Raw genomic sequence first — 15,073 nt, forward strand, 5'->3', positions numbered from 1 at the left:
GAGACCCTGAAGAAAAAAAAAAAAAAAAAAAGAACTGACTTTTGAGATCAGAGGTGCCGAGCTGCACAGAAAAGGAGGCTGGCCTGTCTGTCTGGTTCCTGGATGTTGTAAGACTATGGGCTTACATAGAAGGGGAGCATGCACACCTGTGGATCAAAGGCAGACTTCCCACAACAACATAACAGGCTACAGCAGGAAACGCTCCCTGTGGCAGGGCTAGTGATATGCGTACTCTGAGACAAGAGGATGTCTTCATCCTGGCAGACAAGCCCATATGATAGAGACAAGGCTGGTCTCTTAAGTGCAGCTGGGAGAGAGGCCTTTGCAAGCAGTTCGCATGCCCCTGCTCTTATGACACTCAATTATGCTGTTGCAATGTCATCATTCTAGCCTCTCCCTGGAGGGATTAGAAACCCCAACCTTTGGGCTGAGCTGGCAAGCTTTACTCAGAGTGACTAGCGGCAAGGAAGTTTATATCCGTGCCCCTCCCAAGCAAAACCCAGGGCATTCCCAATAAAATGGTTGCAAAGCCCTTTTATGCTGTATCTTCAATTTTGCAAATTAAGACTTTTGGTTTCATTTATGATGAATGAATATTCTAATTACTTACTAAAAATGAACAAAATAATAGCATTTACTGAGCACTTGTTATATACTTTATATACCTTATTTAATCCTGACAAAAATCCTATGAGATAACTTTATATCCTATGACACTGCTTTAAATACCTTATTTAAATCCTATGACACTGCTTTAAATACCTTATTTAAATCCTATGACACTACTTTAAATACCTTATTTAATCCTGACAAAAATCCTATGAGATAACCTACTATATAAGGAAAATGAGGCTGAGAAGTTCACTTCCCGAAGTTCACAGCTAATGTGACAGAGCTGGATTTAGACTCTAGATTCTGAACACTACTGTCCCCTGTCCCCTCAAATAAGATAGTTCCATAAAGCATTTCAAAGAATTACCCTGAGAACTAAAAGTTGAGGCCAAGATAAATGTAAGGGTTAGAGTAACAGAAAGAAAAAGTGTTGCTTTAAGAGAAATTCACCCAATCTTGGCAGATGATTGGTGGAGAGGCAAACCATGAACTCTGACTTCTCAGTCTCACCTGGCACCCTACCAGCTGCTGTTCCACCACCTGCTGCATGTCTGCGTTTAATGTTTCCGGCTCAACTGCCACGTTGGCTTGTTGCAGCCACAGCTCCAGCTCGGCCACCTGGGTCTTGCAGGCACGCAGGACTTCTGTGGGCTCCGGCCTAGTTTTCTCCACCCTGGGCTCCAAACCTCCTTGCGCGTCAGAAGAGTCCAGAGTGGCAGCCTCGATAGGAGGTGTGGTGCCCTAAGAGAAATCCAAAGATAAGCCAGGGAGTCCAAAGTTTTCAGACATGGGCCTGCAAAGACCTGGGAACCTGCAACATTTCCCCAGTTAAAAGAAACAAAATCAGGACAGAAGAAGGAAGAAAGAAAAGAGAAATGCACCTCCACACTCATAGCAACAATCACGTGACCTGGTGCCACAGGTTTCCAAGCAGCCGATCTGCGAGTACGCAGGTACAGTATTCCTGGGCACAGAGGACGCGAACAGGCTCACAGTTCACTACCCGGTGAGCCCCAGGAGACAGGTGAGAATGTGAGTGACAGGGTGTGTGTGTGTCCGAAACGTTTAAGGGAATTGGCCAGTGTTTAGCGTTACGTGACACATGATTAAGCAATGCTTACATTGCTGCACACTCTATTCAAACAGAAAAACAAAACAAAACAGAACACGATCTTTACATCCCAGCAGGGAAACAATAAAATATACCACATAATTATAACTTAACATCTTCTCAAATAGTTAATTATAAAAATTTTAGCTTTTTAAAAACATACATGATATTACTCATCTAAACTTTTCTCTAATAAAAACAGCTTGAGTCAAGTAATGAACTTCAGTGGGGTAACCTGGAAACTTTTTTCCTATTCCTCAGAGGGAATCCCTAAAATACTTTCCCCTTCTGCATACTCAAGTATGACTGAGTTAAGGACTAGATGCTCATAGTATAAAGAAAGTGTGGTGTGTTCTTTTTACATTGAAATAACTGGGTTGTTTATCAACTAAATGGAAAATTTTCTCCCAGATACCAAATGAAAGTATTCCAGTAATTATATATTAGATATGTTCAACCTGGAGGCAAAAGATAATTTGATAGATGTATTTACCTCCCACTGTATTATCTATCCTTCCCCAGAATATGGAAAAAGTAATATCGATACTTCTAGAGAAATTCCTTTAGGAATAAGGATTTGTGTTTTGCTGTATAAACCTTTTGGTCTCAAAAAATATTCTATTGATTATGATAAAATACAATGTTTTCTATAAGACTTTCTTAATGTGTTAGCATCTAATAAAATGTAATTCTATCCAAGTGACAAACTTTGAATGGGAGTCGATTGCAAATGTATACCCTAACTCAAATGCACATTCCTCAATGTTTATGGGATTTTGTTTAGACATAGAACTTTCAGTGTAAAAGAGTGAACAAAACTGGTAGGTGGTAACAAACACGTGCCAGGCACGAGAATGCTGTTCATTTTCATGCATACTGATGAGTATTATGAAAGCTGGTCTGGCACAAGTGTCTTGGGTTGTACTTTTTACCTTTCACCATCTATTATCTTCACATACAGGTGCTGTTTTCTGCCAAAATGCCATTTCTTCCCTGCCTTCATTAATCTATTATTATAATTTTCTTCAAGAATCACCTTTTCAAGGAAACTTTTCCTTGTGTTGTGCTTTCTCTAAACTTCATATATAGTCAAGTCTCTGCTTGGATTCAACTGTTTTAATTTTCTTTTTTAATCATGACATTTTTTTTTTCTTCTTGAGAAGAGTCTCCGTCTGTCACCCAGGCTGGAGTACAGTGGCATGATCTCGGCTCACTGCAACCTCCGCATCCCAGGTTCAAGTGATTCTCCTGTCTTGGCCTCCCAAGGAACTGGGATTACGAGCACACGCCACCATACCTGGCTAATTTTGTATTTTTAGTAGAGGCAGGGTTTTGTCATGTTGGCCAGGCTGGTCTTGAACTCCTGGCCTCAAGTGATCCACCCACCTAGACCTCCCAAAGTGCTGGGATTAGAGGCATAAGCCACAGCGCCTGGCCCTGATTTTTTTTTTTTTTAAAAAGCAACAGTTGTGTGATTTCGCTTCCAGACTTCCAGATATCAATTTCTAGTCATCTGATTAATTCCCTTCTAGTTTTCAGATATTGCTATAGACAAAGATTTTGGAATCCCCTCTCCTTTTTTTTGCCACTTGAGAGAACAATCTATTAATATTAATTAATCTAAGATAATCTATTAATATTAATTAATCTATAATCACAGATTTACCACCTGCCTTCATTATTTATTCAAAAATTTTATTTGAGCACCTGTTATATGCCACACACTTTTTTTTTTTTTTTTTTTTGAGATGGGGTCTTGCCATGTTGCCCAAGAGGGTCTCTAACTTCTGGGCTCAGGTGATCCTCCTGCCTCGGCCTCTCAAAGTGCTGGGATTACAGGCATGAGCCATCACACCCGGCCCTCCACACACTTTTTTTAATGATAGTATTGAGCTTCTCTGCTTTCTCATGAACTCACCAAATTAATGAGGAAATAAGTAAGCTGCATGACTAATCTGGGTTTTATCTGCTAGTTATTTGAACCTGAAAAGAATCCAAAGGGGAAGAGAAGAAAAAAAGAATATTTCCAACCATAGAGCTTCAAGAGCTGAGGGTGGCCTAAGGAACCCACTAGAGATCAGTTCACCCACCTCTTTTTAAAGTCTAAGAAACCCAAGTGCACAGAATGTTCAATCAGCCCACATGCCTCCCTTTTTACCATGTTGCTTCTGAGAAGCACCCAAGTTACTTACCCAAGGTCACACAGCTCTGTGATCTTTTAATTCAGAGTTCCCTGGTTTTTCACACAGTAGCAACCCTGTAAAATACCTTCTCTATATGATAGCCCCAAATTCTAAAAGCAAAACTTATTTAAATGGATGTTTTATAATTGTACGCTTTGGAGGGAGGGGCTAAAAAGTATTACTACAAGTATTTAATATTAAATATGTCATCTCTAAAGCATAACTGTAGATTAATAACAGCTAGCCTTTATTGGGCTCTTATCATGAGCACGCACTGTATGGTCACACAACAGTAAATAGAATCAAAAACAATTCCTGCTTTCACTACACTTTGGAATCTACAAGTCCACATTCTTGACATAATTTCACCAACCTTTTAGTATCCAAGTTAACTTTTCAGTTGGTGAATCACATTGCTTCACTTCGGCATTAACACATCACTGATCTAAGTAATCAGTGAAGTAATCAGTCAAAAAAAACAAAAAACAAAAAACAAAAAACTGCAGTTAAAATGCAAGTTGATTTTCTGGCTATTGCTACATTTCATGCCAAAATAGCAAACCTGTACATTTTCTCCTTAATATTTCAGTCAATTCTACAAATACCTGCATATCTCCCCCACTGCTTATGAAATATAAAACTGCATACCTAAAGTACAGTACCAACCTGCACACGAATAAATGAAAAGCATGCCCCTAGAATGGCATGGTGGCGGTTTACTCTGAGGTCATGCCTAGCTTGATTTCACATTTTCACATTTTTCCATACTAAATCTTTATCCTTGGTTGTAATACGGGTCAAGAATGACTCAGAATTTTACTAAAAATTATGCAATTATCATTTGGTCAATACACTTAACCTCTGAAACAAAAGGTTTGTTGAGGCTGATAGAAGCCTGATGACATTGGCTGCCTGGTCTCTGCAGAGTCCCCACTTTCCTTCTCATTAGTGATGTGCTGTGCCGATGAGATAGAAATGACTAAAAGGCAGGAAGACAGTCACCAAGAGGTACGGAACTTGGAGCCAGTAAAGGAGTCCCTGAATAATCAGAAGTGGACAAATTCCTCCTGTAGTAAAGGGTAACATCTATTTTTCCTGCTCCAAGAATTCCTCCCCAGCAAAAGCTCTGAGTTAAGAAGAAAATACAAATACACACATACATAAATTAGTTCAAAAGAGAGTCACTGGAGCCTAATAGTTCAAAGCTCAGGTTCTAAACTCAGAGTCAGAAAGATCTGGGTTTGAATCCTAGCTTTGCCACTTACTAGCTAAATGACCTTGGGCACCTTACTTCTCTGAGCCTCAGTTTCTCCATCTGTAAAGTGGGGTAACAGTAATATTTATCTCATAGAGCTGAGATAGTATATGTAAAATCCCAGTACCTGGCCCATATTAAATGTCCAGTAAGTACTTTGTTATCTTCCTTTTTCTTCCTCCTTCTCTTTATTGTCATCATTATCTAGTATCCACATGGTCAGGGAAAAGACCCTAGAGGTCATCCACACCAGCAGAAACAATATTAAGCAGAATGGCTACTGTAGCTAAAACACCATTGAAGCTACATCTGATTTTTAATTAGGTGTCAAAAATAACATTACAGTGGGCAGACGGTGTGAGACCAGGAGTTCGAGACCAGCCTGGGCAACATGGCAGAACTGTGTGCCTGAAAAAAATACAAAAATTAGCCACGTGTGATGGTGTGTGCCTGTGGCCCTAGCCACCTGGGAGGCTAAGGTGGGAGGATCACCTGAGCCCAGGAGGTTGAGGCTTCAGTGAGCCATGATTGTGGCCACTGCACTCCAGCCTGGGTGAAGAGTGAGACCATGTCCCCAGAACAAAACCCAGATTAATTCTGAACAGCAAGAAAACCTACTGACCAGGTCAGCAACTTTCTTCGACCTAAGCATTGCCACTGGGTGTAAACCTCTCACATTTGTCCACCTTCCCAGACATATATTGTTAAGAGAGACAGAGAATGAAAGGGAGGAGGGAAAGAAAGAAGAAAAAGGAATAACAATTTGAGAACTAAGAGATATTTTTGTAAGACTAGACAAAAGATTGGGAGAAAAAACATAAATTGAACTCAGTATAAAAGAAGAAAAGAGATGCAATAATTAAACAATAAAACAGCAAAAACATGCCAATATATTTTACAGGAGCTATTTGGTGAGACCCTTGGAGCTTTAGGTCCAGCTAAACACCAAAATTAACTTGGGAAATAGTACCCATCACCCACACCCCACTGTAAGGCCTTATTGAGAACCACTGAGGTACAAGATTCCAAATTAGGAAGCCAGATTAGAATATTCTGGGTTTGATTCCTTATTCCCCCATTCACTAGCCATATATATATTTATATACATAAATATATATACTTATACATAAATATATATTATATATAATATATAATAAAATATATAAATATATATTTATATATGATATATATCATATATAATAATATTTTTTATATTTTTATATATAATATATATCATATATAATAAATTTTATATATTTTATATATGATATATATCATATATTTTTTATATATTATATATGATATATGATATCATATATATCATATATAATATGATATATATATTATATATCATATAATATGATATATAATATGTGATATCATATATAATATATAATGTGATATAATATATAATATGATATATATTATATCATATATATTATATATATCATACATATGATATAATATATATTATATATCATACGTATGATATATAATATATAATATGATATATATTATTTATATATATCATATTATATATCTCATATACACATATTTTTTAAAGACAGAGTCTTGCTCAATCGCCCAGACAGGCTGGAGTGCAGTGGCACAATCTTGGCTCACTGCAATCTCCTCCTCCCAGGTTCAAGCAATTCTCCTGCCTCAGCCTCTTGAGTAGTTGGGATTACAGGCATGTGCCACCATGCCTGGCTAATTTTTGTATTTTTAGTAGAGACGGGGTTTCACCAGCCTATTGGTCAGGCTGGTCTCAAACTCCTGACCTCAGGCGATCCACCTGCCTTGGCCTCCCAAAGTGCTGGGATTACAGGCTTGAGCCACCATGCCCGGCCCACTAGCTATATTTTTACTCCCTGAATTTTGATTTCTTAATTTGTAAACATATGGTAGATATGAACCCACCTTATACAGTCTGAGGGTTAAACAGATAACTATAAATGCCTTTTATGTAACAGGCTATTAATCAATATTAATCAATATTAACCCTTCTCTACTTTCTTTGCCCCCATAAGTTCTATCTACAGATTAAAGAAGTAGTCATCAATGGAAAGACTATTTCACGTTGACAAATGGTAAATGAGTGAAAAGCGTCTAATTCTCTACGCCGTGCCTATTTTCTTTGTAAATATCTGATGACAAGTCTTCCAGTTCTACAGCTTGACAGCACATATCTTCATATGTTAAAGTTCACAAGGAACACTTAGCTTGATGTACAAGGTATTGCAGGACACAGAACACTGGTCATCTGTAGGGTGCTAGTCCAGCTATCTGAGCAGTTTACTTATTACCAACCGGGACTTACCTCTTCCGTTTGGTTGGGCCTTAGGGAACATTCTGGGCCTTGCTCAGTGTTTAGTGAGTCTGGTGTGAGGATTTGTGCCATGGAATTATCACAGGTGCTTATTTTCCCATATGGTTCCTGTAAAGAAAAGAATCAGAGCTCCAGAAAGGGTCCTGCCCTGGTGCCACATGAATTCTTCTTTCTGCGCCTGCTCATTTTACAAACTACCTGCTTGCAAAAAAGTCAGGTACAGAGAAGTCAGGTACAATTTGAAAAAAGTTTGTTCATTAGGGAAAAAATCAGCTTCCCCAAGATTGTCTTTATTTGAAAGACTTACATTCTCCAAACTTCTCTTCTTAATGAGCACATAAAGAATCTAGAGAATTAGGTACTTAAGTAGATTTTTCCAGAAGCATGCTTTGTCTTGTTGAAGTATTCTTTAAAAGTATGTCCTTATGAAAATGTAAATTACATGGCCAGGTGTGATGTCTCACACCTATAATCCCAGCACTTTGGAAGACCAAGGCAGAAGAATTGCTTGTGCTCAAGAGTTTGAGACCAGCCTGAACAACACGGTAAGACCCTGTCTCTACTGAAATAATTAATTAATTAATTAATTATATGATAAAGGCCACATTTCAAAGAGTGGGGAAAAGGTGAATTTATTCCATTTAGGAACAACTACCAAGGCATTTCATGAAAAATATAAGTAGAATTCTTGTATTACTCCTAACAATAAATTCTAGTTATGAAAAATATAACTAGAATCCTTGTATTATCCCAACAATAAATTCTCATTGTATTCTCAAAGTTATACCATAAAAATTCTAGGTGTGGGGAAGCATGACAAGAAAGGAAAATAGTATTGACTACATAAAAAAATAAAATAATATGCACCACAAAAGATACCATAATCTAAGTTAAAGAGAAATGACAAACTGGGATAACTATTACACATAGTGTTAATATTCTTTTTTTTTTTTTGAGACGGAGTCTCGCTCTGTCGCCCAGGTTGGAGGGCAGTGGCACAATCTCGGCTCACTGCAAGCTCTGCCTCCAGGGTTCACACCATTCTCCTGCCTCAGCCTCCCGAGTAGCTGGTACTACAGGCACCCGCCACCACGCCCAGCTAATTTTTTGTATTTTTAGTAGAGATGGGGTTTCGCCATTTTAACCAGGATGGTCTTGATCTCCTGACCTCGTGATCCACCAGCCTCAGCCTCCCAAAGTGCTGGGATTACAGGCGTGAGCCACTGTGCCTGGCCAATATTCTTAATATATTAATTACTCTATAAATAATAAGGAAAACATCAACCCCTACATAGAAAAACAGTCAAATGGTAGGAATAAGCAAGTCGCAAAAGAAGAGTTACAAAAGCCAATAGGCATCTAAAGAGATATTCAACATTCTTAGAACATAAATTAATTTAAACCACTGGCTAAGTTTGGCTAAGACTGACAATATCAAAAATCAACGTGTGGTGGGGGGGGGCGGGGGCCTGGAAATGCAATTCCATGTATACCTAGGAGAAATATTATTGGTATAGCCTTTCTTTTTCTTTCTTTCTTTTTTTTTTTTTTTTTGAGACAGGGCCTCACTCTGTCACCCAGGCTGTGGTGTGGTGGGGTGGCGCAATCTTAGCTCACTGCAACCTTCATCTCCCAGGCTCAAGTGATCTTCCCACCTCAGTCTCTGGGACTATAGGCATGTACCACCATGCCCGGCTAATTTTGTATTTTTTACAGAGACAGGGTTTCACTATGTTGCCCAGGCTGGTCTTGAACTCCTGAGCTCAAGCTGTCTGCCCACCTCAGCCTCCCAAAATGCTAGGATTACAGGCATGAGACACTGCACCTAGCTTGGTATAACCTTTCTAGAAGGCAGTTTGAAAATGTGTGTCACATCTTAAATGGATATATACTTTGATTCAGCAATCCTTCTTTTAAGGTTAACCAAAGTTAAGCAACGGGAAAATGACATGTACACAAAGAATTAACACAATGTGGCAGAAAGCATGTGGATATTATAATCAACCAACCTTGATTGCTCTACTTGCAAGTTGTGTGATCTTGGACAAATTAACCTGAACTCTCTGAACCTCAGTTACTTCACCTTTAAAATGGGAATAAAAACTATCTCACCTATGCTTGCAATTAAGTGACATATACAAGGCATTTAGCATTTCCTAACAAAATGTTAGTATATTTTCAGCTTCTTCTACTGAAAACAGTGACTGTTATCAGAAAGGTATAAACCAAGAATTAAAGGTAGAGATTAGATAAAATTAGAAAGGTAGGCAGGGATCAGGAAAATCTGGAATGCCAGGCTAAGTTTGCATTTTCTTCAGTAGATAATCAAACTCCATGAAGAATTTTAGGCTGAGGTTTAGCATGATTGGTTTTAGGAAAAGTCATCAGTATTTCATAAGATGTATTAGGAAGAACAATTGGAGATTGTAAACCAATTAGAGGACTACTCCAAAAGTCCAGGGAAGTAATAAGAATTGCTTGAAATAAGACGATGGCAAAAATAACAGGAGGAGAGGTTGTACGTAGTGAATGGACATCATTGGCCACTGACACGATGTGAAAGGTGAGAGAAATGAGGCACCTAATAGAACTCCAAAGTTTATCTCTGAGAAAACAGTGGCACCATCAGCAGACACTGAGAAATTAGTAAGAGGAGCAAGCTTTGAAGGAAAGGTAGTAAAATGGGTTTCAGTTGGAGAAACTCCATCCCAAAAAAGTCTATCAGGAGGATAGAAATGTGGAATAGATTTATAGATTTAAGGGAAAAGCCAAGATTAGAGATTTAGTTTGGTAATCACTGGCATAGAGGTGACCACAAGCTCTCAGAGGAAATAAAATTGCCCTGAAAGAAAAGAGAGAGGCCGGGCGCAGTGGCTTACATCTGTAATCCCAGCACTTTGGGAGGCCAAGGCGGGTGGATCATCTGAGGTCAGGAGTTCAAGACCAGCCTGGCCAACATGGCAAAACTCTGTCTCTACTAAAAATAAAAAAAATAGCCAAGCATGGTGGCGGGCACCTGTAATCCCAGCTGCTCGGGAGGCTGAAGCAGGAGAATCGCTTGAACCAGGAGGCTGAGGTTGCAGTGAGCTGAGATCGCACCACTGCACTCCAGCCTGGGTGACAGATGGAGACTGTCTCAAAAAAAAAAAAAAAAGAGAAAACAGGGAGAAGGAAGAGGACAGAACATTGAGGGGAACGCCTACCATCACAGACCAAAGAGAAAGAGGGGCAAGAAAAGGAGACGGAGGAGGGACTAGAGGTAGAAGGGACAGGGAAGAACAGAATTAAGAAAGTTAAAGGAACACCGTAGTTAAAGAAGGAAGAGGTGGTCAGTCCCAGAGAGGTCAATAAGGATTAGGACTAATAAAAGTGTATTGAATTTGTACTCCAGAAGTCAATGGCAGTTTAAGCATAGCCAGAGGCTGAAACAAGGTTACAAAAGGGACCTAGGGAGTCCAGCACCAAGGAAAGACTTTCAGTAGCAAATGAAAGAGGAAGTGTAGTAATTGACATGGGAAGCAGGATCCAGAAATTCAGTTCATTAAAGTACCATACTGAGCTGAGTATAGGATATAAACGATAAGCTTCTTTCTACTCATGAAATCGTATCAGGTGTATTCATAAAAATGTGCTAAGTCATAAGTGAGGTTCAGAATCCTACTGGAGAACAGGGAAAGAGACAGCAATTTCCCTTGCAGGATGACAGGAGGTTTCTTGGAACAGGGGAAGTTGAGATGGGTCTTTGTGGATGGGAAGGAAGTCTACAGACAGGCATGGAGAAAGGGCATCCCAGGGACCAAAGCCTTCTGTGGAGCCACTGAAGATGCAGGCTGGTTCTGGAACTATCTCTCTGTTTGAAGTAGTGGGGCCACAAGGAAGAGAACATGTTAGGGAGGGGAAGCCTGAGTACTGAGGTAGAGAAGGAAGGAACCTAGCCAGAGGCAGAGACTGACAAGGTAGGTACAGGCAGAGAATGGTGCCAATGATTAAGGAAAGAGTTGGCCTGAGAGTAGGCGGAGGGGTCAGCCCTGGACAGGAGGCAGTAGCGAGAGGTGTATGGATGACGAGGATGCAGAGATCTTCTGGGAGCAAAGGAAGAACGTAGTTTTCACATAAGCTTACGATGATTTTCTAAAGTGAGGGCATTTGAGAGATTGGAAGATATTTAGAATGTCATAAGGAGCAAAAAAGACTCAACGCATCTAATTTATCTTACATACTACTTTGTTCCACAAAAAAAAAAAAAAAGAGTATGGAGAGACCCTCCACTCAATACTCCCAAAACAGTGGCATGTTAATTTAAATGCTTCGGTAAAACAGTGCAGTGAAGCTTTTAGCTTTTCCTTTGAGGTATCTGTTTGGTCAGTTTGGATTTTCACATACGTGGAGTTTTCCTCAAAAAAAGTACTCTCCTGTTATTGAGTACACAATAGAAATAGAACCAAGCAGGTGCCCATTAAGGCTGTCTTTGCATTTGTGCAAAGGTAATGTGAGAAGCTTTCAAAGATTCACGGTAGCCAAGATAGAGAAGCGACCTAAGTGTCCATCAACTGATGAATGGAGAAAGAACATGTGGCATATATACACAACGGAGTACTAGCCAGCCTTCAAAAAGAAGGAGATTCTGTCATTTGTGACAATATGAATGAACGGGAAGACATTATGTTAAATGAAATAAGCCAGGCACAGAATGATAAATACTGTATGATCTCACTTACATGTGTAATCTAAAAAATATGGACTGCACAGAAGCAGAGAATAGGATGGTGGTTACCAGGGCTGTTGGGGGCTGAGAGAGGGCCTGGGGAGATGTTGGTCAAAGGACACAAAACTTCAGTTGAACAGCAGGAATAAGTTCAAGAGAATCTATGTATAACATAGCAATTATAGTTAATAATAATGTATTGTATACTTAAAAGTTGCTAAGTGACTAGATTTTAGGTGTTCTAATTACTGAAAAGATGACAAATATGTGAGGTAATGCATATGTTAATTAGCTTGATACAGCCATTTCCAACGTATACACATTTCAAAACATGTTGTATACCATAAATATATACAATGGTTGTCAGCAAAAAAAAAAAAAAAAAAAATTCGGCCCATGCAGTTTCCCTCCCTAAGCATTCCTTTAAACAAGATAGTTCTTTACTATCCTTATTTTTATTCCTCGTCTGAGCTACAAATGGGCATTTTAAAGATTTAGGCAGTGCTGACTGAAAACCAAACAAAGGAAAGAGGGAAGAGAGGAAGCAAAGTTAACATAGAAAGTCGGGCAACATGGCGAAACCCCGTCTCTACTAAAAATACAAAAATTAGCTGGGCGTGGTGACGTGTGCCTGTAATCCCAGCTACTTGGGAGGCTGAAGCAGGAGAATTGCTTGAACCTAGGAGGCGGAGGTTGCAGTGAGCTGAGATCATGCCACTGCACTCCAGCCTGGGCGACAGAGCAAGAGTCCGTCTCGAGGGTGTGGGGAAAGAAAGGCATGCAGAAAGAGATCCCTGCTCCCCACCGGGCCCTCGTAACCCCTAAGCGTGGTTGATATGCACCGCATTACCTGAATAATTGTTCCAGAGGATGAGGAAGCTCTGTCTTCCTCCATGTCCTTGTCATGCTTCCAAAGTGAAGACCAAGACTGAGGATATGGCTCTGCCTTCTCATCTCCATTCTATCACAGTAAACGATTGGTTAGCAAAGGGAAGAGCTTCCCTTACTGTCATAACTGGCGCCCTACTCACTCACTTCTTTTATACCAGACTCAACTTATCAGGCAGTGTAACCACGGCCCTTTATTGCAGCCCTCCCCCATTGTTTTATCTGTATTTTTTGCTAACTATATCGTGTTTACAAATGTGGCTGCTCTTCCTAAAGCCTAGAAAATACTTTTAAAAGTAGGGGCTCGGCTCACATCACACAACGGAAATCTTTAAAACGGTGCTTTTAGGAATTTAATCTGCTTTGGTAAATGTAACCTTAAATGGTATCTTTGAGGCCAGGCACTGTGACTCACATCCGTAATCCCAGCACTTTGAGGGGCTGAAGTGGGAGGATCACTTGAGGCCAGGAGTTGGAGGTTGCAGTGGGAACCACTGCACTCTAGCCTGGGCAACAAAGTGAGATCTTGTCTCTAAATAAATATTTAAAAATACATAAAAGTTAGAAAAATTAAAATGCTATCTTTAAAATTACAGCCACATGAGTATAAGAAAAAATGTTCAACATCACTAATCACCAGGGAAATGCAAATTAAAACCACAGTGAGATACTACTTTACACCTGTTAGAATGGCTTCTATCAAAAAGATAAAAAATAACAAGTGGTCATGAGGACGTGGAGAAAATAGAACCCCTGAATACCGTCAGTGGGAATGTAAATTGGTACAGTATCGAGGTTCCTCAAAAAATTAAAGATAGAACCAGCAATCCCACTACTGAGTACATATCCAAAGGAAAAAAACTCAGTATGTCAAAGAGATGTCTGCACTCCTATGTTCAACGCAGCACTGTTCACAACAACCAAGATACGGAATTAACCTAAGTGTCCACCAACAAATGAATGGATAAAGAAAATGTGGTTATATATACATTGTGAAATACTATTTGGCCTTAAAAAATAAGGAAATTCTGTCATTTGCAACAGCATGGGTAAATTTAGAGGATCTTCTGTTAAGTGAAATAATCCAGGCACAGAATGACACATACCACATCATCTCCCTTCTATGTGGAATGCAAAAAAAAAAAAAACAAAAAACTAATAGAAGCAGAGAGTAAAACAATGGTTACCAGTGACCAGGGATTACAAAAATGTTTGTCAAAGGGAATTTAAAAAAAAGGGCACAGGAGGAGTAAGTTCAAAGGATCTTTTGTATTATGGTGACTACAGTTAATATATGTTTGAAATCATGAAGAGAGTAGATTTTAAGTGTTCTCATTACAAAAAAAAAATGGTATGTGAGGTAATGTGTATGTTAATTAGCTCAATTTAGCCATTCCACAATGCATATATACATACACTATATCAAAACAATCATAAACATATATAATTTTATTTTTGAGATGGAGTTTTGCTCTTGTCACCCAGGCTGGAGTGCAACGGCGTGATCTCAGCTCACTGCAACCTCTGCCTCCTGGGTTCAAGTGATTCTCCTGCCTCAGCCTCCCGAGTAGCTGGGATTACAGGCACCTGCCACCACACCCGGCAAATTTTTTGAATGCAAACAAGTTTTACTTGTCAATTTTTTAAAAAAAATCACAGCTTGATGAACATATACTTCTTTGTTGCTGTCAGACAAACAACACTATAAACATCAGCTCAGAAGCAAATACATGTCTCAAATTAACATTGTACTGAAGTCACTCTTTTTGGCCCCTGGTCCCTCCATTATTCTCATAGTTCTCTCTGCCATGATGGGGTATAATCAGATTGCAAAGTTGTCTGATGGTCACAGAGCACAGTAAAGTTGTACTCTTCCTTGTCACAGTTCCACCATGTCCTAGCGACACACTCTAGGACAAGAGGTCTGTTTTGTGTGAGAGTGGAGCTATTTAACCATCTATAAAATGAGCCCAAAAAGTGTCTGGTGGTT

At 39.4% G+C, this 15,073-nt stretch overlaps 1 protein-coding gene across 5 annotated transcripts in view; it reads right to left on the bottom strand.

Moving 5' to 3' along the window:
- The window catches only part of SYNE2 (spectrin repeat containing nuclear envelope protein 2), a 379,604-nt gene that overhangs the window by 117,045 nt on the left and 247,486 nt on the right, over nucleotides 1-15,073 (bottom strand). For all 5 annotated transcript variants that reach the window (XM_032134991.2, XM_032134990.2, XM_032134988.2 and 2 more), the window contains exons 64-66: nucleotides 13,046-13,156; nucleotides 7,482-7,598; nucleotides 1,123-1,353 (exon numbers count right to left, since the gene is read on the bottom strand). In XM_032134991.2, coding sequence (XP_031990882.1) covers nucleotides 1,123-1,353; nucleotides 7,482-7,598; nucleotides 13,046-13,156 — 459 coding nt within the window. The remainder of the gene's footprint in view (nucleotides 1-1,122; nucleotides 1,354-7,481; nucleotides 7,599-13,045; nucleotides 13,157-15,073) is intronic.

This window comes from Hylobates moloch, unplaced genomic scaffold (assembly GCF_009828535.3).
Source record: "Hylobates moloch isolate HMO894 unplaced genomic scaffold, HMol_V3 SCAFFOLD_16, whole genome shotgun sequence".
NCBI classification, from domain to species: domain Eukaryota; kingdom Metazoa; phylum Chordata; class Mammalia; order Primates; family Hylobatidae; genus Hylobates; species Hylobates moloch.